At 48.3% G+C, this 21,012-nt stretch overlaps 1 protein-coding gene across 2 annotated transcripts in view; it reads right to left on the reverse strand.

The window, feature by feature from the left end:
* Positions 1 to 18,860, reverse strand: part of LOC106750470 (zinc finger protein 358-like) — a 31,570-nt gene extending 12,710 nt beyond the window's left edge. Inside the window, exons 1-4 of one of the 2 annotated variants that reach the window (XM_014630848.1) lie at positions 18,631 to 18,860; positions 9,143 to 9,241; positions 2,961 to 3,622; positions 2,418 to 2,694 (exon numbers count right to left, since the gene is read on the reverse strand). In XM_014630848.1, coding sequence (XP_014486334.1) covers positions 2,418 to 2,694; positions 2,961 to 3,622; positions 9,143 to 9,221 — 1,018 coding nt within the window. In that variant the 5' untranslated portion in view covers positions 9,222 to 9,241; positions 18,631 to 18,860. Of the gene's footprint in view, positions 1 to 2,417; positions 2,695 to 2,960; positions 3,623 to 9,142; positions 9,242 to 13,850; positions 14,851 to 18,630 lie in introns of those variants that run through there. The other variant, XM_014630847.1, reaches the window with a different exon arrangement.
* Positions 18,861 to 21,012: the final 2,152 nt, after the last annotated feature.

A 21,012-nucleotide genomic window follows, 5' to 3' on the forward strand; every position in this document is an offset into this window, starting at 1 on the left:
GGGGGGGGAGGGTGGTTGGAAAGAGAGAGAACTGATTATCATTAGCAGCGGAGTCCCAGAACACCCCCGGCGCTGCCTGACGCACGTACGCACGCAGACGGCACGTCGTTCCAGGTCGTGGGAGCAACGAGATTTGCTCGTGCGTATGATAAAAAAAGAGGAGGAAAAAAAGAGAGAGAAAGGTTGAATGGGGGGAGGGGGGGGGGGNGGGGGGGGGGGGGGGGGGAGTTGAAAATAGTACGTCGAATCGATTTCGCGAGCGTGTGTACGAGTCAACGAAGGTGTGTACGCTGCTGAAGAAGCGCGACAAGAGACCGATTTCAGTCTGGATTTTTATTTTCCTACCACGAATAAATCTTGCGGCGGAATATTGCATTGTTTTGTAAGATTAATGGATTTTACAGGACGCTACTGTGAATTTCACGTGAGATCATCAAGCATGAAAACGTATGAAGTGATTTAGATAGGTTTAATATAATCTTGTTCGCGACGGAAGTCGCGATGAGAGATCGATTCGGATTGCGAGGTCGAGAATCACACGGAAAGTATCGAGAAACGATCTCGTCGACGTCGGGCAAAAAATCTCGCAAGAATGCGCGCAGCGCATTCCACCCTTAGCCGCGGAAGAGGAAGCCGTCCCCCGAGCGGGGCGGAAGATTCCTATGGAAAAAAAAGGGCTCGGACTCGTCCTCGTTTCACGGCGCAATTGCCACGAGCGGACCGTGACTGTCATTGGTCGACGCTCTCACGGCGCCTGAATTTTTCATCCGCCTGAATAATGAATTAAATGTTCCACGACGACCCTATCGCGTGGAACGCAGCGCCGCGCGTAGATGGACACACGCGTGCAACACGGAGGGCCATTGGCGGTCCCGCGGGTTGTTAGAGAAGCCTGCAGAAGTGACCATCGCTTTGTATCCCGTTGAGTCCTCCTTCGGCCGTTTCGGGAATCGTAGGATGAGCGTCGTCGTGGGGAGGGGGAGAGGAGGGCCAGCAGGAGTGACGGCAGGGTGGAGCGTGGGGGAGGACAAGGTGATAATTTGATAAGACATCGGGAGGGGTTGCCATGGAGACGATACAAAACCCAGAGTCTCGGCCGGAACCCTCCGCAGCAGGCGCCTTCTCCCCTTCGCCTCGCTGCCCCTGTCCTCTCGAGGAACCTGCTCCTTCAGGACTTTGCTCCATCAACTCTGAGACACCGAAGTGTCAAGTGTCCTGCCGCTACTACTAACACCACCACCACCGCGACTACCATCTCGCCATCTCTCCGAGTTTCTTGCCCAGTGCCTCGTAAGATTTCGACGTGCCTTCGACAGTGACGCTGTCGAAGATAAACACGTATCGTGTGGATACAGGAAGAGACAAAGGGAACACGGCACGAGGATTGCGTGTGGCGCTGATAACCAATCCAATATCGCTTTTGTGTCGAGATGCAAATGGTTTCTTCTTCGCGAAAACAACCGTAACATCTTGAACATCGAAGCGGCATTTCCGACACCTGTTAGTTCACTCGGGTCGTATAAGTGACCATCCCTAACGAGAATCCCATCCGACGTTTCCGAGGGCCGTTCGATGCTCGCTACCCGGCTGATTTCAAGAGATCCTTCCACCGTTCTAAGTACAATAGTCGAAATATCCTTCACGAGACAAGATGACCCACTCGCGTGTCCCGCACAGTGTCTCCACGTTGCGTCTCCACAGCGAGATTCTATTCCAAGATTGGGGAGGCCATGATACCACCCCAAATCGTGGAAGCAAAGGACGGGAAGGCTAAATGCAAGAGAGAGACGGGGGATAGGGAAGCACCCCGGAGGACATTACGATTATTACCGAGCGAAACTCGCAATGTGGGACTCGGCATCCCTGAAATGCACCGGCCACATGTGCCGTATCCAACCGAATCCTCTCGCAAGGACTCGGTCCAGACGGTTGGCTGCATTATTTATCGCACGAACTTGCCGGGCTAATTGATCCCTCACGTCCCCCGGATAACGATACCCATCGGAATCACGAGCGCGACTTTCGTACAATGTCCGAAAGTTGACGAGCTTGGGCCGAAGTTGGGATAATTGTCTACCAAACGGATTCAATCCGGGGAACTTTAGCGTTTCCAATCGATTGGTCCGAGCAATGTCCGTGTAGGAATAGAACGAACGCTTACAACGTTTATGTTTATAATTGGTAGAGAAATTTCGATCAAAACGCCCTAACAAGCTCACGCCGCAGCCGCTTACGAATGGAAATCGGACAGTGACGCGTCTATTTACGCTGAATTCTCGCTCGCAGCGCCTAACTTTTCTTTTTTTTTTACCTGAACACGGTTATAGCGGCACGAGTTAAATATCGTCGATCGAGGGAAAGGCGGATTCTCCCGGTATGAGTTTAACCTTTCGAATCAAGATCCACAGGCTACTCACCGGTATGTATGTAGGTGTGCTTCTTCATGTCGCTCTTCTGGTGGAATCGCTTGCCGCAGAACTGGCAGGGATACGGTCTCGTATCCGAGTGGATTAGGAGGTGGGTGCTGAGCGTGCTGGATCTCTTGAAAGCCTTACCGCACTGTTTACACTCGAACACCTTCTCCGCGGAGTGCACGGCCCTGTGTTGCGTGAGACTGATTTCGTGGCCGAAGGTTTTGTTGCACAGTTCGCAGGCGAAAGGTCGCTTGCCGTTGTGCGATCGCCTCGCGTGCACCTGCACGAACGTCGTCGTATACACACTCATACGCAAGTCCAGTAAATTATACTATCGGCAAGCTGTATTACCCAACGTGCCGCGCGTAAAAGACAAGGAATCGGCGAAGACGATCGTTCGTAGGAATCGCGACGATAGTTAGAGTCGTAAGAACGCCCCGGGCGGATCTCTCATTGTGCGCGAGATACAAATCAGAAATGAATCAAAACGACGGAGGGCGCTGGGCGTAAAAAGAGCACGCGTACGAGAGCTCGCTATTTACGCACCTCGAGGCCATGCGGCGTGCTGAACATCTTGTCGCACTTGACGCAGCTGTAAACGTCGCCGAGCGGATGGGGATGGTGCAGCCCGTGCGCCGTGTGGGTCGAGTGCAGCCCCGGGTGACCCGGATGAACGCCGCGCAGCAGCGGGTGCAGGTGCGGCGGCAGAAGATGATGCGGCAGCAGCTGGGGGTGCAGGTACGAGAGGGGGTGGTGCGGGTGAGGCGGCAGGAGTCCGCTCTGAAGGTGCAGCGGCGGATAGAGGATGGACGAGCCGGGTGGCGGCGGATGAGCGCCTATCGCGGCGGTCTCTCTGTGCGGGGACGCGTTCTGGACGTGAGCGGAGGGTGGGTCCGGCCTGAGGAGAGCCGACACGCTGAAGCTGTCGCCGGACCTCTTCGGGGGATGCGAGACCGGCGACGTCGCGACGCTCACGGGCGACGGCGACGGCGTGGACGAGGATCGCGGTGGACTCGAGGTGTCCTCGTGATCCTCCTCGTCGCCGACCTCCTCGACGTCCACGTCGACCTCCTCCTCGACGTCGACGTCCACCTCGGCGTCCCGGCGCTCCTCGGACGGGGGCGAGTCCGGGCAGGGTGACTGCGACGGCGAAGGACTCCTCGTCGCCGGCGAACCTACCAGGCGACCCACTCCGAAGGACAGCCGTTCTGTGAATGAAGCGATTAATGGTGATTAATTGCAGCGGGGTGCCGGATGGCTCGCTTGAAATCGATCGTCCGTGATAGAAAGAGGATCGATTTCATTTATTTTCTTTCTAATCGTGAACCGATGAATCGTTCAAGACTCCCCCTCCCTCACGAGAACACGCCATCGGCCGGTGAGCGAATCACGCCTATGGATTTCGCGCCTCCGGGAGCAGGTGGACATTTCGTAATCGATAAAGCAGAGTTCATACACCAGTCACGAGACCAAGATGGCCAGTGACTGGACGGCGCGGCTACGTCACGTATGAGATACACGTGGGACCGCCGGGTACGGAGGAATCCGAAAAAGGAGAGCGAGCACGGGTAAATACAGTTTCTTCTGGCAGGAGGACCCGAAGGCCAGAAATGAGATTTGAGTCACGTACGGGGCCCTTTTTTCTCCTGGCGTGCGAGGGTGTTTAAGGGACGGCCGGGGGCACGAGAGGTCGTGACAGGATCTCATGTTGCGCTAACGAGGCATCGCGAGGAGAGAGCCGAACAGGTCAGTGAGGTGCCGAGAGCGAAATGTACTTCCGCGACGTCGTTTCGTGAAGCAGTGCCCTTAATGAGATCCCCTCGCGCGCTCTTCCGGAATTTTTCATCCGACGGAGTGTCGTGAGTCGTGATTAACCGTTAACAGCGTTGCGAAATGAAATTACGCTCCCGAGTGTGATAAGACTAAGGGGTGAATAATGCGCGCCCGGCGGAGTGAACTCTTCAACCACACCTTCATCGCGCTCATATATATGGCGGAATAGTTATAGAATAGGATAATAGATTGACACGGCAACGGTTTTACCACGTCGTCGCTATTTATCGTCAGGTATTAATGCGATTACATACTATATAACGTGTCACGTGTAATGATGCATTGTAGCTCTAACGTTTCATGACTAATTAATTTATGACGGGGGAGGTATTAAGCTTTTATCATTATTGGAATATTAAATTAATATATTTTCACGGTAACAGTCGGCGCAAATTGCATCAGGTCGGCAGTGTCGGTATCGCGCGTCAATCGGAATTCACTACGCTCCCTCTGATTATCAAATCGATGATTTCTGACGCAGCTTTGATTTGTACGTCCGCGTTTTATCTGTCGCGCCGCTCAAGTGAAATGTGATTCGCACTCGCGAATTTTGATGTATTTGTTAGATCGAGCGCGCGGAAATGTGTTTACTCTCATTTCCGTCTCGCCCGTTATCATCGTAACATAGATTCGCGCGGGTGTATCTGGCGAGAAAGTTTGGAGAAATCAAGATTTGATTTCGAGATATGATTATCGGCTCTCATGATCCTCGACTCGGCCGCATTGTCTTCAGTAAGCGCATCTGCGTATCCCGAATATTGCTGAAATAATATTTGCCGTGCGGTCTCGCAATTTTCATCAATTTCCGACTTAAGCCAGTAGTAACTTAATTACACAAAAAAAACGGGAAAAAATATCTTTTTACCGAGATAAAAAGCCAGGTGGACTTTTCCCGCACAAAGTCCTTCTTTCTAACTAAATGAGCGCGGATGAAGATTCCAGCGGCGATAAAACCGGCGCGATTCGAGTGTGTCTGATAACCATTCACGATATTTCTAATAATCACGATTCACGGAGACCGTCGTGATTTACAGCGACAGCGGGATCGAGCGCAAATCGTGCAGGCGTGTGTCGCGGGAAGAAAGGGGCGCTCTCGGCTCCGTCTCACGAACTCCCTCGGTGCCCGGCAATTTCGGATCGGGCCATTCATATTGCGTCTCGCGCACACCCGGTATATTATATTTATAATCCGTGCGCGCGACACGCGGTCACGTGCCGAGCTGTGCGATGCACCGGTGCCGGTTAATCGCATTTAAAGCTCTCCGCGAGCCCCGTCGTTGGGGTCGATTATTATCGTGTCTCCTGGCGGCTTTGCAATCGAATCAAAATATGACTCGAGTCAGAGTGGAGAGTCCTAATGTAATGAGAAACGCTCGCGCCTGCGGTGATCTGTCCGAGGAGACAGATAGGTGCTTCACTGTACCGGCCGAAAGCACAAAAGAAGACTAAAGGAGGGGCTAATGAAATTACAAGCGTGCCGCTTTGTTTTTTTACATGCACGCAAAAAGAAAATGTCCAATTCACCTGACGGTGAACATACCAAGCGTGTTTTGTTGAAGCGGAATTTCTGCTTCTTATGAAGTTCTGATTCTTATGAACTAAATACGGTCTTTATTTCGGTTCTTCGGAAAATGTGTTTGACTCGTGTTCCTTGTCAGGTAAATTCAATCAAACTATTTTTCCGTGCGGAGACGTATTTGAAGTTATGTTAATATAGAAATATAGAATTCACCTACTGATCTGAAGCGTTCTCGAAGCTTACGGACTTACAGAAGCAGCGAGATGTATTTATAGTTTGTTTATTCATTCATTTATTTAACGAGGAAGAGACCCTTTGTTTTACAATAGATAATGACGCGTTGTGCACGCGCATTCTTACATTAACATATACACAGAAGCTTTTTAAGATATACAGACGTAAACTGAAACTAAAAAAAGGAGCTAACCGCTAACACAGTCGCACTCGGCGTCCAGCTAAAAATCACAAGAACTTGATCGAATCGCCCCGATGATTACGATAATAATCGGGTTCACGCGATTCGTCGGAAGGGAGATGGAGGGAGATCGAGACGGGGGGATGAGCAAAAAGTAGAAGGAAGTCCGGACAGATGTGAATCGCGCAGCGAGATAGGAAGAAGAACTGCTTACGCAAATGCCGCGTCTGGGTCGGCTGGAATGCGCTAAAAACGGGCAGCGCTAAGAACCGGCTGGCCGAGAAAAACGCGACCGTCCGGCAGATGGGTTAACTTTGGTCCGGGTTTGCGACCGGGGTCTGCGCTAGACGTGTTTACGCACACGTGCACCTAGCAGGGCTGCGCCGTGATGCATCTCACGTGGTCCGTACTGGCTTCCAGCCCCGATACAGTGAATGAAACTTCTTGAATCGACTTGAAAATTGTTTTTGCTACGGCCTCCGCCACGGGCACGCATCTCGTAGCTCGCCATGTTTGCGCGAAGTGCACGGAGTTGCTTAAGCGGGATGAACACGGTGAAGTTTTCAGAGCGTAGCTGCCATGTGAACGCCAACGGACGATCCGGAGTGAGAACTTGTCACCCTGTTGTTCGCTGCAAACGCTCACGCTCCTGCATACTACCCGTGAATAATGTGAGCTCGTCTGTCACCGTCATTCGCGATTTGGGAAAAACACCTCCGAAGGAAGAAATTAGAAATGTTTATAGGTTGCGAATATAATAGTTACAAATGCACGGAGAAATGGCATCGAATCGATAAAATCTCCAACAGTAATGTAAGAATTGGAGTAAATCTTCTTGATGAATAGCAAATACCATTAAAACTACTATATTATGTATTGTTTCAATAATCGGAGCGTTAGTTTCAATGATATCGTTAGTGAATCAAGAAGATTCACTTTAATTGCGCGACGTTGTTGGAAATTCGATTGATTCAACAGCATTTTTTCCCGTGTGTAAATGCAATAATTTTTACGTGGTATTCGCGAGTACGTGTTAAGGAGATACTTTGAAGAGACGAGTGAGACTACGCACGCGAATGTTCAGGAAGTAGAATTTCGACGCGCGCGTTTAATCGATATGTGGAATATTTTTAATGAGTAAACTCAATCGAGACGATTTCAGCGTGCATGCGTTTCATGCGGCGAATCGGCAGAATCGCTTCGTGACAAGGGGATGACGACGATGCCGAAGATGGTTGTGGACGTGGATTAATAAAGGAAGGCCAAGTCGGGGGGACAATTAGATCGAGTTAACGGCCAACTTTAATCTTCTGTCGTCCGTCAGTCGTTTACTGCGTAGCGATCTACCGCTATTAAAGCCGTTACACACGTTTCACGTTCAGCCCCTTCTGTGAAGCCGGCTCATGAAAAAGAATGCGCGCGATGTCAGCGAAGTCGAGTGACAGGATGATGTGGGTTTTCGAAAAACGGATTTTTATCCGGCTGTCAGTGTCTATTTAAAGCTAATCTCGTTGCGACGGATGCGATATCAAAGTGTATACATGAGAAAAGTAACTAGAGAAAAGATTTTAATCCAAATATTTATAGATTTTAATTAAATGAAAGAAAGAAATAGATTATACTAATAACAAAAATGCGTACTAAATAGTATATTGAATTTTATTCCTTATTTAAGTCATGCAATTTTATCTATTTTATCACTTCATGTATAGTAAATAAAATTAACGTTTGTTTGTTATACGTAAACGTTAAGATCTTCCATCGATAATCCGACTGTGCCGAAGATTTCCACTTGATCAATGTGATATACTTTAACGATGACAGATCGCTTTCTCGTCTTTCTTATCTTTTTAAAATGGCTTTTCTGAAAATACCCCCACTCCTTTCGGCAATAAAGCAGACGGTAATAATCCATGTAAATAATAATAACACGAAAACTGCTAGCACGAGCGCCATGTTTGCGCGCCGCGCGAATCTTGAAGGAGCGGATCCGGTGATGGAAGAGCGACGATAAAAGTATCGCTCGGCCGATTTTATCGCGCCGAGAACGAAGATGGGCAGATGAATGGCCGCGCGCGCGCACTGAAGGAGTAGGAAGAGTACGCACGGGCGTTTAACATGACAAGATGTTACTAATTCAGGGTAGGTACGAGCACAAAGGGGCCGACGGCCCGAATCCCTGTGCCCGCGCCTCTAATCTGCTCCAATTGGGCCGGCAGGAGTTAGAAAGGCCCATGTCCATCCGCAGCATGACGCGTGCTACCATTTATCCCAATCGTCGGACGACCGGTCGTTCTTAATGATCGGCAAATAAAAACTTGCCGTCATCCGGGCTCGAGGAGGAAGCCATCATCGAGGGCGAAAGGTCGGCGCTATACACCCGCGCGCGTCCACACCTTCCGAAGAGGTATAGGAAGCGAACGGGAGATGCGCAAAGTAATGATTGCAAATCTGATGTACGACAAACGTCGCAATTTCTTGTGACAAATCAGCGACGGAAATCAGTAAGAAGAAAAGTTAAAAGAAGCAAAGTCAATCTCCACCTTTCAGAGAACAAGAGGATACTCAAGAGTTTATAGTTAATAGAAACGTTAAATTTTCAAAAGTCAAGACTACAATTTTATAATTACCTCTCTCTATTATTGTATTGTATAATTTGTGCGTACGATTCATTTAATATTTTTTGAAATAAGTGTATGTTTATATATTTTTTTCTAACAACCTTTCATTGAGACGTACTTAAAGAGATGTGAACTATTTATATAGCGGAATTCAGGTATTCAGGTATTCAGGTATTCAGCTCCTCCTGATATGTTAAGTGTGAAAATAGAGGGTATATGAACGGGCTTGAATCCGACGTCGAAAGATTTTTGTCACAATATCGCGATCTTATTCAATTGAATACACAAACTTGTCGATAAAGTGAATTACAGCCTCCCCCACGCCGCAGAGCGCACATACCTGAGTGACTCTTTGGTAAAGGTGGCAAGTTTGTGACTTCCGTGGTATTCCCGAATGGCGCCCACAGTCTCGGAAACATTAAACGGACATTGCAGCCCCCTGAAACAAAAGCAGAACAATGCCATGATATTACATTAAGTCACTTGTATGTAAAATAAACACATGTGTATAATTGGCGCGAGACACCGCGTCTCTCGATCGGACTCAAAATAAATAACCGAAGATACGAGAAATGAGAAACTTGTCAGATTAAAGTATTGATTTTATATATCGATTCATTGAAATTCCCTGAATCCCGATAAAATTCCCAGAGAATTTCAAGTTCTTCGGACTTTTTTTTTCTCCACATAGTAGATATCCGGAAGGTGCGCGAAATCCGATATGAGAAGATGGCGATGCAAGCGGCGAAACGATCGCGCATTTTTCCCAATCGTTTATGCATCGTTACCTCCGCCAACCACTAACAGCAGCAGTGACGTCTCAAGTCCTGACAAATTTAGTATTCCTGGTTCGTAGGAAAGATCAACCCCTCGACAAGAGCGTCTTTATTAGAAAGGAGGAGAAACCCTCCTCTATTTATCAACCTTGCTCCGACCATTACTCGCTCTCTTTCTCCCCGAAACCTGCATTCCTATCCCCGAACATCCGCCATCCATCCTGGTTGGTTTCTTTGATCGTCCTGGCGGAGCATCAAAGTTCGAACTTCACGCCAAATCGCACTTTGATGATTAATCAGAAATCGAGCGAAAGCCTTGCTTTCCGTTTAACGCACGGAATATGAAGATATGTACGACACATCTAATTATCTCTCCCTCTTCCCTCCCCTCACCGTTATAATTACATTGTTGTGTTGAAAAAAATTATGATAGACTTGTTTATTCGTGTGCAACTTTTTCCACGGTATTAACAATTGCTCAGCTAAGCGTGAAACGGTTACAATTGATAAGATCGATGTATTATATCGAGTTTATGTTTAAGCCCATTAAACTCTGGATCACAAACATTACGCATTTGTTTACACAACATAAGTATTTGTTTTATTGTTCAATAATAATACGGGAGTTAGCGACTTCCGATATCAAAACAATGCACACGTGGAAAAACGGAGGAATCTGCAACCATAGCAATGGGGAATTAATCGCGATAGTAGAGAGAAGTTGCGGTTCGGCCGACAAACGAACGTAATCCACGTCGGCTTTCCTTTTTTAACACAGACCCGATAAAATATCAAATCCAAGCTTTACGAGCGTAATCCAAAGTCTATCTAATCGTTCAACTGGATCGCGCTAAATCAGTTCTATCTTCTTCTATATCAGTATAGTATGCGTCATTTTACACACGCCGCCTCATTTCACTATCGAATAAAGGCGAAAAAAGACTATTAATGAAAAATGAAAGGGTAAAATGAAATTTCACCGCGCCGTGATAAGTAATATTATTGAATCGGAACGAAATATAACATATGCCACATATGCCACAATGTTTTATTTTAATAATAGTAGAAGCTTGTGTGTACATGAGTGCGTGTGTGCGCGCGCGCGTGTGTGCGTGTATGCACTTTGATTATACCGATTGCGCGAATGTTCTATCTTTAAATCACAAGTTCAAACTTATTTCAGTAATGATATCAAATTTATCGAGAAGACTCTCTCTCTCTCTCTCTTTCTCTCTCTCACATACATTAAAATTAAAAGATATCAGTGATTGATTATAACAATTCCACAGCTAACGATGCGTGAAATTAATTGCGCAGACATAAAACCCTGACTTTTTGGCGATGAAAAAGGTGATAAGTAGAAATATTGTTATATTTAATTATAACATTTATCTGTTGAATAATAAATTCATGATTCACTCGATGGGTATGATGAATCTTCGCAAATATTACTCTCGGTGATCGCCGTCTACCGCCACAAAGATCGATCGTGTCGATAGATGACGAGCCGCCGGCGGGGTCGGATATACCGAGAACCGACCGAAAAAAAAGAAAGAAAAAAAGAAAACACGAGAGAAATCCGTAATCCCTGCAATATAGGACCGACCGGGATAATCTGCGATAGCGCGAAGAGATTAGACGCTCCGCGCCGCAAAGACTGTCTCATTCTCGTAGGATTATCAGAAATAAATCATATTTTCCTATATAGCGAACGCGCCGCGCGCTCTCGAGATAAGGTGGCCGGGTATAACAACATCGATACGTGTGTATACACAATGCAGGTAACACGCGTGTTTGTCAGCGAGAGAGAGAGAGCATCGGCGATATCGGCGCCGTTTGCTCGCGCCGCGACGCTTATCCTGCGTAGTCCGTTTCGCGCTATCGTCCGGTCGTAAATCTATAAAACGGCAAAGCCAGCGTGATTTACCGTGGAAACCACCGGCGAACGCAGCTGCGTGCGATCGACGAACCCCTCAGGGTCCTAAGATCGAGAGGATCGTCCGGACGAGCCGAAAGTGATACCCACGTTGAGGTGACGCTGAATTAGCGCGTTTACACGTTAGACGCGCGAAATACAAGGAAGACTGTGGTGACACAGCCGATAGAAAAGATTTGTGCGATTGAAGCAGGTGTCCGGTCTTTATTTCGTGCGTGACACTGAGAACAATATTTATCGTACCTTTCATTCAAATAATGGACACGAGTAGAAGTATCGCAGTCAGGTGAACCATTTTCTGCCAAGTGTTACGATAATGTCGGTAATAATAATTTTACATGCAAATATCACGTGTGACTGCTCTCCGGTTTGATTTCGACGGAATTCACGGGCCTCCAGGAGCCAAAGCACGGATGTTATACAGTGCTATTAAATATTAATATTGTCAACATTAATACGTCCGTGGGAGAGGATATTACGTTCGGACGTGTATTAAATACGAGTTCTGATCGGTCAGCAGAGAGGTCCAGGTTCGACTCCTGATTGAGACTTTTCGCAACGTTTTATGTGGATTTAAATAAATCCCGGGTTAAGTTAAAGGAACAAGGAACATTACGCTACAAAATGACGGGAATGAAGGATACTCTTGACGTGTAAGGATTCCCCACACACATAGAGGATAATTTGGGTGTACACGTACGGCCGTACGCGTCGAAGAGTGTAATACAAAACTATACTTACGTTGATGTTCAAATTATTACGGGAGCGGGCGCGCCAATGCGCTGTATGCGCGGAACCAAACGACGTCCTCTTTAAAAATGCATACACACCTTGTATTTCTCTGTAGTAAAACCGTAGTAAAACTGTGACCGTACGTCGAAAGGCGAGATAATATTAAGGGAATACCTTGGAGTGTCGCGACTGATAGACAAGATTTTAAGCGCACTCTTTCCGTAAAACCGATGCGCGTGCGCTCTGCGCCCGCCGGAAGATTAATATTGACAATATTAATATTTAACGGCACCATAACGCGCGTGCTTCGGCTTCCGGGGGCTCGTAAATTTCACATATATCGCTACCGCTGTCATTTGAATTAAAACCAGAGGAAGATACGGTTGAGGCCGAAAATGGCTGGAATTTTACTTGGATTTCTCTCGGTGCGCAAGCACCGAGGCGACACCCGTCCGCAGTTTTTTTTTCTAAACCTATATGTGTAGACGAGCGAAGATATCGAGCGATGTCGGGCGGCGGAAGAAGAGCGCAGTGAAGCCCTCTCGACTAGCTGCCTATCACCTGGCAATTATCGCTTAAACCGCTTAGCTCAACTTAGCCTATGGCTCGATATTATTGCGTTTAGCCCGTTACCGCGATTAGTAGCGGGGTATTAGTACAGGCAGCCGTCTAATGCTGCGCGAACCATCCCCTCTCACCTGTTGAACGGTGACCGTAGTGCACGACGGCCCCTCTAACGCACCTGTACGCGCGTGTGTCGTGCGTGCGTGCGCGCTCCGGGCGCCGCGTGCCTCTCTCGCGCGATTCGCACGCGTGTGCGTGGCGCAAGCTCAGGTGTCGAGCTACCGCGTAAACGCCACGCCGCCGGGATAATAGGCAGGTAATAGATAGGATGATGACAGGCGAGAGATGGCAGGGGGTGAGTTTCGGGGGCGCGCTTCGTCAGAGAGCGGCAGCCGGAGGGAGGACGTCAAAGGCTCCGAGCGCGATATGCGCGATGTTTCGGCTGATTATTTCGGATGTATACGCTCTCTCTCTCTCTCTCTCTCTGCACGGGGAATGCCGATCGGTTTATCCGAGGGTGTTCCGGTTGGGATAATTGATGGAGACCGTCCGGGTTTTTCATTACTATAATGCGCCACCCGTGAGCTCGCGTATGCGGCCGACGCAAGAGCGAGGTGTTTCGTTCGGGGTTTGAAAAACAACGCAACATAACGCGTGACGTGCACGCGTTGCGTGCACGCTTCCGCGAGATTGAAGCCAAATGTCAGGCTAGAATCCCCCCTTTTTGACCGGTAACTTTTATTTGGTAAATAATATTAACCGCATTCCACGAGGGCCGTCTTATCCGATTCAGAAACGTTATTACGTGTCATGACGAATGTGCCAATGTAAATATCACCGTTTAAATAGAACGTGTGTTAATTTGTTCCAACCTGATCGGTTCCCTTCGATAAACGATACTGAGATTGCTGAAAGAAATGCGGCGGTTCGAGTTAAAAAGCAGAAAGTGGTTGGGAACAGTGTTCGTCAGCGCTGATTGTCTCGAGATATCATAGATCAACGCGGACAGACAACGCAGGCTTGTTCGATCTGGCTCTTACCCTCGGCGTCGATGGGTATCTGCGGATTCTCTTGAAGATTCTCGTTGTTGTTGGTCTCCGGCGGCAGCGGTTGCTGGTGCACGAGCGACGAAGCCGGCTGTTTGGGCTTGACAACCCGAAACGCTGACGCCTCGGCGACCCCCCGTCTCGAGAAGTCCAGCGGACCCACCCCGACAGGCGAGTGTTGTTGCTGCACTTCCATCATCCTGGACCTCGAGTCTATTCACCTTCTTTACAACTGTCGCGTCACTGCACACGATATTCGCATCCTCCTCCACGAGGAAACCCTCGACACCACGGGTCTTCACGGTCCTTTTACGCCTTCTCTCAGCTGACGAACCCGATGCCACACGATTTCCCCTGATTCGACTTCCAACGAAACCGTCCGTGAGTGAAAAAGTTCCCTCAAAGCAGTCGCCGGATTCTTCGCGTTTCCGGGAACGGCGGATTTAGTCGGAGACGTGGCGGAAGAGGGTGGCTCTTCAGGAATGGGATTCACCTCTCGAACGGCGACACGCGCAAGCAATCGGCCCAACGAAAGACGACTATCTGTTCGCGGACTTCATCCTTCCGGGAGCTCTCGGTGAACCTCGGAGCAGCGAACCTCCGCACAAGCACTGGAAGTCCCTTCTCGCGGGCACAGTCGGGGAGATCACACTCGAAGCTGGCTGGTGATCGCGATTCGTCAACACCTGGACGGGTAGGACAGCCGCGACGGTGGATACGTGTCGCGCAAGAGGGGCTTCCGGTAGTCAGCGACACTGATTTCCGTGCGGTCCATCGGCCGTAGAGGACAGGTCGCGGCGAGCAACCGGCTCAAGCCCGGGGATGTGAGAGACGTTAGCCGTTAGAGAGCGGGTGCTGCTCGACGTCGACTGCTGTTAACGGGTCTGATAGTGGAGGGACGACTCTCACGCGATGACGGCCGGAGAGCGGCAGGCTCGGGGAAGGAGCGAGACGGAGAGAGAGAGAGAGAGAGATCCACACGTACGCGACGCGCACATTGCCGGTGTTCACACCGAGAGGGAGAACATCCACACGGACGCTCGATACACACCAGGATTTCGGTCTCGGGCTCCGCCTTCCAGGCACGCCCTCGCAATTTCTACTCCACCCATACCACCACCAGGTTGTTCAGCGTGTCTCGACGTGTGTCTCGACGCACCGACACACCAGCGACGCGTCGATCCTGCAGAGAAGTGGGGTGCCCGAACGCTACCCCGGCGTCGTTGCTCCGACGGTCGCGGTGGGGTCGCCGATGGGAATCCGCACTTCTGTATGGGTGCGTTTTATAGACTCCCTCTCTCTCTCTCTCTCTATCTTTCTCTCTGCGTCTGTGCGCCCGAACTGCACCGAACACGAAACACACGCGTTGCGCTCTACGCTCTCTCACCTCCGGCTTGCAGCATTATGTGGAACCACTCGGCCACCCTGATTCCACTCTTGACTCCACTGATTGATATTTGCGCGCTGCCCTCGCACACTTGGACGTACGTACGTGCCGGCAGCCGGCGTCCGTCCTTCACTACCAGCGAAGGTGGATGCTGGCAGGAAAACGAGCGAACATCTTAGAAAAAATTTAGGCAAGCGGCCCGACGAAGAAGCGGGCTGCTTGCGCTTTTACGGCCGCAGGGGTGATTTCTGATATTTCTCGCTGGGTTCGAGATTTCGAAAGAGATGAAATCCTGCCCGCGGCCCAGCCGAGTATTTAGATCACGTACGTTCTTTAAGGGAACTGTGCGTTTCCGAGGGATGTTCTCTTTTGACGAGAGAATTTCGGAGAGAACACGGAGGATCAACATGCGCGTGATGCTGGGAAAGAACGTAATAGAATGCGATTGTGTGATAGTGTGATTAGCACGAGTAGAAAAATATGTTTCAGATAGACAGTTTCACAAATGTGTGATATCACGGGGGAAAAAATCATTTGCTGGCGCTACGAATTTTCTGCTGTCTCAGTAAAATCTCAGTCAGTTACTGGACAGCAAAACAATTCATCTTGCTGAATCTACAAAAATTATTTGCCGTAAGAATAAGTTAATAAATGTAGGGAAACTTTATTTTGTTCTGCACAACAGCAAATTAACATGTCCTAAGGAAAAATTCATTCGGTAAAATTTTTCTAACCTGGTAACAAAGCTATTTCTGCTCTAATTACGAATAATTCGCTAATTTGGTTGTACCAACACGGAAAAAGGAATTGGCTTGTTTCATGTAATACAACTGAAATTTAGTTACCAGACCTAGTTTTTAGCCGTGGGAGCTACAATTTAGATGCGGGGACATAAAGAATTTGCTAAATTAATTAAATTTCAGTTGTATTGTATGCCGATTTTTGCCTGCGGAAGCTAATTTTTAGCTGTGGCACATAATTCTTTTTTTTTTCATGAATTAAATATTATCACTGTCGCAACAAATATGCAGCAATAACGACGGTTTCGCGGTGACAGCAAAATTATTTTTTTCCTTATGCACAATGATGAAGCTAAATTAGAACTAGAAAGCGCATTAAAGTGATCCTTCGCTGAGATTTCTGCGACACTATAATATAAGTAGTTTATGAGGATTTCTGAAGATATAAAATTCTCTGTGACAGCTCTTTTACGCGTAAACACAGATAGGACAGGATTGCTTTATCTTTAATTTTCATAAAATTGAATTTATCCGCGATAGGAACGTCAGACGCCTTTTATGATACGCGCGAAGGGATAAATCCGACGCGATATCGGGCGGTAATAAAGTTTATCAAGCGCCTCAAACAGTTTTAGCGTTTTAACACGTCGCCGAAACGGCGACGGTGTTTTCCGAACTGACATGCCTTCCATCCGATAATCCGGAATTTTCGGTGCAACGACACCGTCGCATATCCCGATAAGGCTGTGTGCAATGGGCTTAAATTTTCGTTGGCAGAAACATCCACGGTGCCATTGTAGCACCGTCACCTTCCTTTTGCGTTTAATATCCGGCGCACATGAGGCGCATCAAAGATCCGCCAGTTGCATTGATCACCGGCGCGTCAACTCGTCGTTGCACGTCTCCCACCCGTCGCGCCTTTCGGCTCGATAAAAAACGAGATTATGATTCGATTATAGAATACCGTCCCGATCCCGGGGACGCGAAGAATGCATCGATTTTGTGCGAGACGGAATTTGCGAGAGTGCGCAGTTATTGCGCTCATGTGATTCTCTGCGTCATGCGTCTCCGCCGCCGCCATTCATACTTGGCGCGTTTATTTGTCACAATATCGGTTGTGAGATTATCGCGCAAAATTTTCACGATGTCGATCGCCGAAATGCAGGCGGAATAAATTCAGCGATAATCGGTTGTACGTTTCGCAATGTTCATTCATAATCTTTAACATGAGACAGCCAACCTCAATTATCGTCAATCGATTGCAGGCAATGGTGTGCTTTCGATATTCTACAGATAACTTATCTTGAACTGGTTGGTCGGCTTCGCGCGTAATTCAATAGAGGAAAAACCAACATAACATTTTGCCTTTGGATTCTAATGCCCTGTTAAAGGTGTAAAATTACAATTTTATGCGCATGGATGCAAACCAACAACAATGTTCTATCATAACATATGACAGTCTTATGAAAATTATTACATATTTCTTTGCAAATAATTACTTTTTGAAGTATTTAAAGATTCACGTATCTAAGAACTAAACCCAAAACCAATTCAGCCCCAAGCATCGCACACAGTAAACAAAATTCATGTTCTGTCCGATAGAGCTCAGTAGTTCAATCGAGAAACGTGGGCATGTCGGTTTACCGTGCCTATGAGTATTTACGTAAAGCCCGAGAGGACGCGCATTAACTGTAACAAATGAACTCGTGCATCGTTCGTTTATTAAATTCACCTCGTCGACCTGCGCGGTCTCTTTCGAGGCGAAGGATGTGTCTCCTTCTCTGAAAAAAGTTGCCGGTATAACTGAGAAAAGCTTAACGAAATTTTCCGAGAAGACGGCGCTCTCCCGGTAGATCATTCTCCGCGCGTACGCTGGGAAATCGAGGAGCGCAGCGGTTGCAGGAGTAGTTCAGCCGCGGCTGAATGCGCAAGGTGTAGCCGGGGTGTACTACCGAGAGTGTCGTCGTCTGGGGCGTAAGTATCCGCGAGCGTGACGCGAGACGAGATGTTGGACGTCAGGCGAGACCGACAAACCGCATCAATCATACTCACTCACTCGCTCGCATCGTCGTATGTTTTCCCCGGAGCACCGAGGACGTCCCAGGGCCGCTCTATCTTCGGGGAGAAAATTGCTTACTCTCTCATACCGCGAATACGGCCACGATGGCAGCGACGCAGGCGTGCGAAAAGGCACCCTTGGTGTCGGCCTGCGAAGAAAAAAGGGCCGAAGGGGGTAGAAGAGGCGGAGGACGAGGTTGAGAGCATGACGGCGGAAATTACAAGGTCGTGGCGAAGAAATCGGTCGCGCAAGGCTCTTCTGGTAACTTAAGGACTTCAAAAATGTCGGTTAAGAGATGGTTTGCGAAAAAACGTTGCTCGCTCTTAACTGATCGATTCCGTTGTTTCTAAGGGACATTCCAAAATATATAAGGAATGAGCGGACATTCAAAAACCCAACGAAAAATAGACACCGATTACGTTAAAGACTACGATAACAATATAAAATAACTGACACGATGCGCTTGACATTGATATATGTTGCAGAGGGGATTTATTCTCGAGTGACATCGGCTTTGAATCAGGCAGAGCGTTTTCTTATATAGTTCCTAAGATACTTCAAGACAAGAAGGTTTTTTTTTTAATTTACCTTCGGGACTATCCTGTAAGGACCCTCTTATCGTGTAATCGATTACTTCCGCCGACGAAAAGTGCCAATGAAATCTCTCGTTCGTTACTAACCGCAATGAATCCGTTTGTCACGCGAAAAATCGGCGCTGCTCCGTCACGTGGGCGAAAAATTACGTCATCACGTTGATCCGTATTAATCAAGCATCGATTACACGCGTTATATCGCCGAGAGAACGGACGTCCATGTTTACGAGCCGGCACCACCTTAGCAGACTAGTTCAACAACGCCGGATATACAGGCGGGCGGCCGGCTGGCGCCACGAATTTAGTACTTGATTGTCCCGTCGAACAATTGTTTCGCCGGTGGCAAATGCGAGAGAAGAGAGACCGCGAGTGTCTCTCTCTCTCTCCTGCCCCCCGTCCGTCTCTCCGCTCCGCGTCGAAGTGGAGGAGACATCGCGCGGCGGTCAGCATGACTCACTCTCTCAATCGAGGAGAGAAACATATTAGCGATTGTCTTTACCAATTGGGGATATGTGGGTGATGGTTATCGCCGGGCGGAGAGAGCGATACGTGTAAAATACGTATCGTCGAAGCGACGCGCACAATTATATCGCGCGTTGGGCGCGCGAGCGCGCATGTGGGCACGATCGCGCGTACACGCGGGCCGCAGATGGACCCCTGCGGGTAGACGAACGATCGTTTTACCGTAAGTACGCGCTATCTGGAAACTGAAACGTAATTGGCAGAAATTGGCTCCAATTTAAAGCGATTAATCCGGATCCGGAGAAAGAATCCGGGCGCGAGTCGATCAGCGGTGCGATCGAGCAGCTCGGCCGCTCAGACCGCCGCAGAATGTTTTTCCAGTACAATTTTTCCTCCTTTCCGTCGCATTCTACATTATTCGCCGGCGACTGGACAATTTTCAACGCCACGGGAAAAAAGATGTAACGCGCACCGCGCATATAATACTCTCTAAAGTCAGTCACTCAATCAGTGCGCTATCACTGAGAAGCATATATATCATTCCGGTATAGTCTGGCATTACGAAATATTTTCGTTCCTTTTACTACAATACTTTCCCCGCGTCGGATGCGCTGCGAATGCGCCGAATGCGAGAATCATTTCCTCCGCGTCGGCATAACATGTAATGAGAGGTATTTCATTAATTCCGCGTGTCAATCCCCGCCATCGATATCTCGCCGCTTGTTATCGCGCCCCATATGACGCAGGATTTCGAAACTGTCGCCGCGAAACGGATCCGAAAATGACGGCAAACAATAACCGCCGACGCATTGATGAGCGGAGTTGCTTCTCCGAATCGCCGAGTCGCTTATCTAATCGGTGCCGCGCATGATCGCATCGCGGTATGCGGCGATTTAAATCCGTGGAGATCGATGGTTCCCGACCGGATGAGTTCCTGGCCGATGAGAGCGTGTCGATTAAAACACTATGTGTCATTGATCACGGCCGCGACTCTGAGTTCGCCGTTCGCGAAAACAGACCCGTCTCGCTTTTGTGCGGACCGAAACAAAGCTTTCGCCGTGTCACGCTTCCCGAATATCGCTCGTGCGTGGAACGATTATCGGCTCGTTAGGTCACTGTACCACATAAACAATTGAGATAATCATTCTTAGTCCGGATTACCGTGTTCGGACGGGGAACCCTCTTTTACGACGATTCGCGCAACTACGTCGAAAAATCGTCTCTCTCTCGCGCGCGCGCGCGCGCGCACAATTGAGCAATTTAAGAATCCGCTTCTGAAAAAGACGCGTGAATTCTATTGTCGCGACGCTGACCATTTTCGATGCCAGTGGTTCCTTTGTTCCGACGGTCACCGTAAAGCTGCTGTCATCGAAATAGAATTATATCTTTTAACACTTCGAGTGCCTCTCTCAAGGGAGAATTAAATATGATAAAATATAGTGTTGTTATATAACGTTAATATTACGATATAGAGAACGTTATATCGATGAACGGATAACATAATAATGCTGTAGCAGCCGTGTGTTTGAAATAAAATCGGAGGATTGCTTCTTATTTATTTTGCTTGCGACAACTCAAACGATCGTCACGGTCGTCGATTACTAGAATCTCGTGCAAATAAATGATAATAAGTTGTACAATAAATTATAGTAATGTTATTTCACACGGATGAAACGCGCCAATTCAAGATGTACAATCAATCAGTGCTGTTAAAAATTCGAATTCGGGCGACAGGGGAACCTGACTTCCCGACGAAGTATAAAGTCGTCTACGAGAAGGAATGTTTTCTTCTTTTACACGCTTCTTTTTCTTTGTTTACACACGTGGCTCGCGTGTGTTCCCCGAAGCGTCATATAATTTACCGTACTTTCCGTCAAACCGTTAAGAGCCGTTGAAGTAATCGCGGTCGCGAGTG

This window comes from Dinoponera quadriceps, unplaced genomic scaffold (assembly GCF_001313825.1).
Source record: "Dinoponera quadriceps isolate SergipeBrazil2010 unplaced genomic scaffold, ASM131382v1 scaffold5784, whole genome shotgun sequence".
Taxonomy (NCBI): domain Eukaryota; kingdom Metazoa; phylum Arthropoda; class Insecta; order Hymenoptera; family Formicidae; genus Dinoponera; species Dinoponera quadriceps.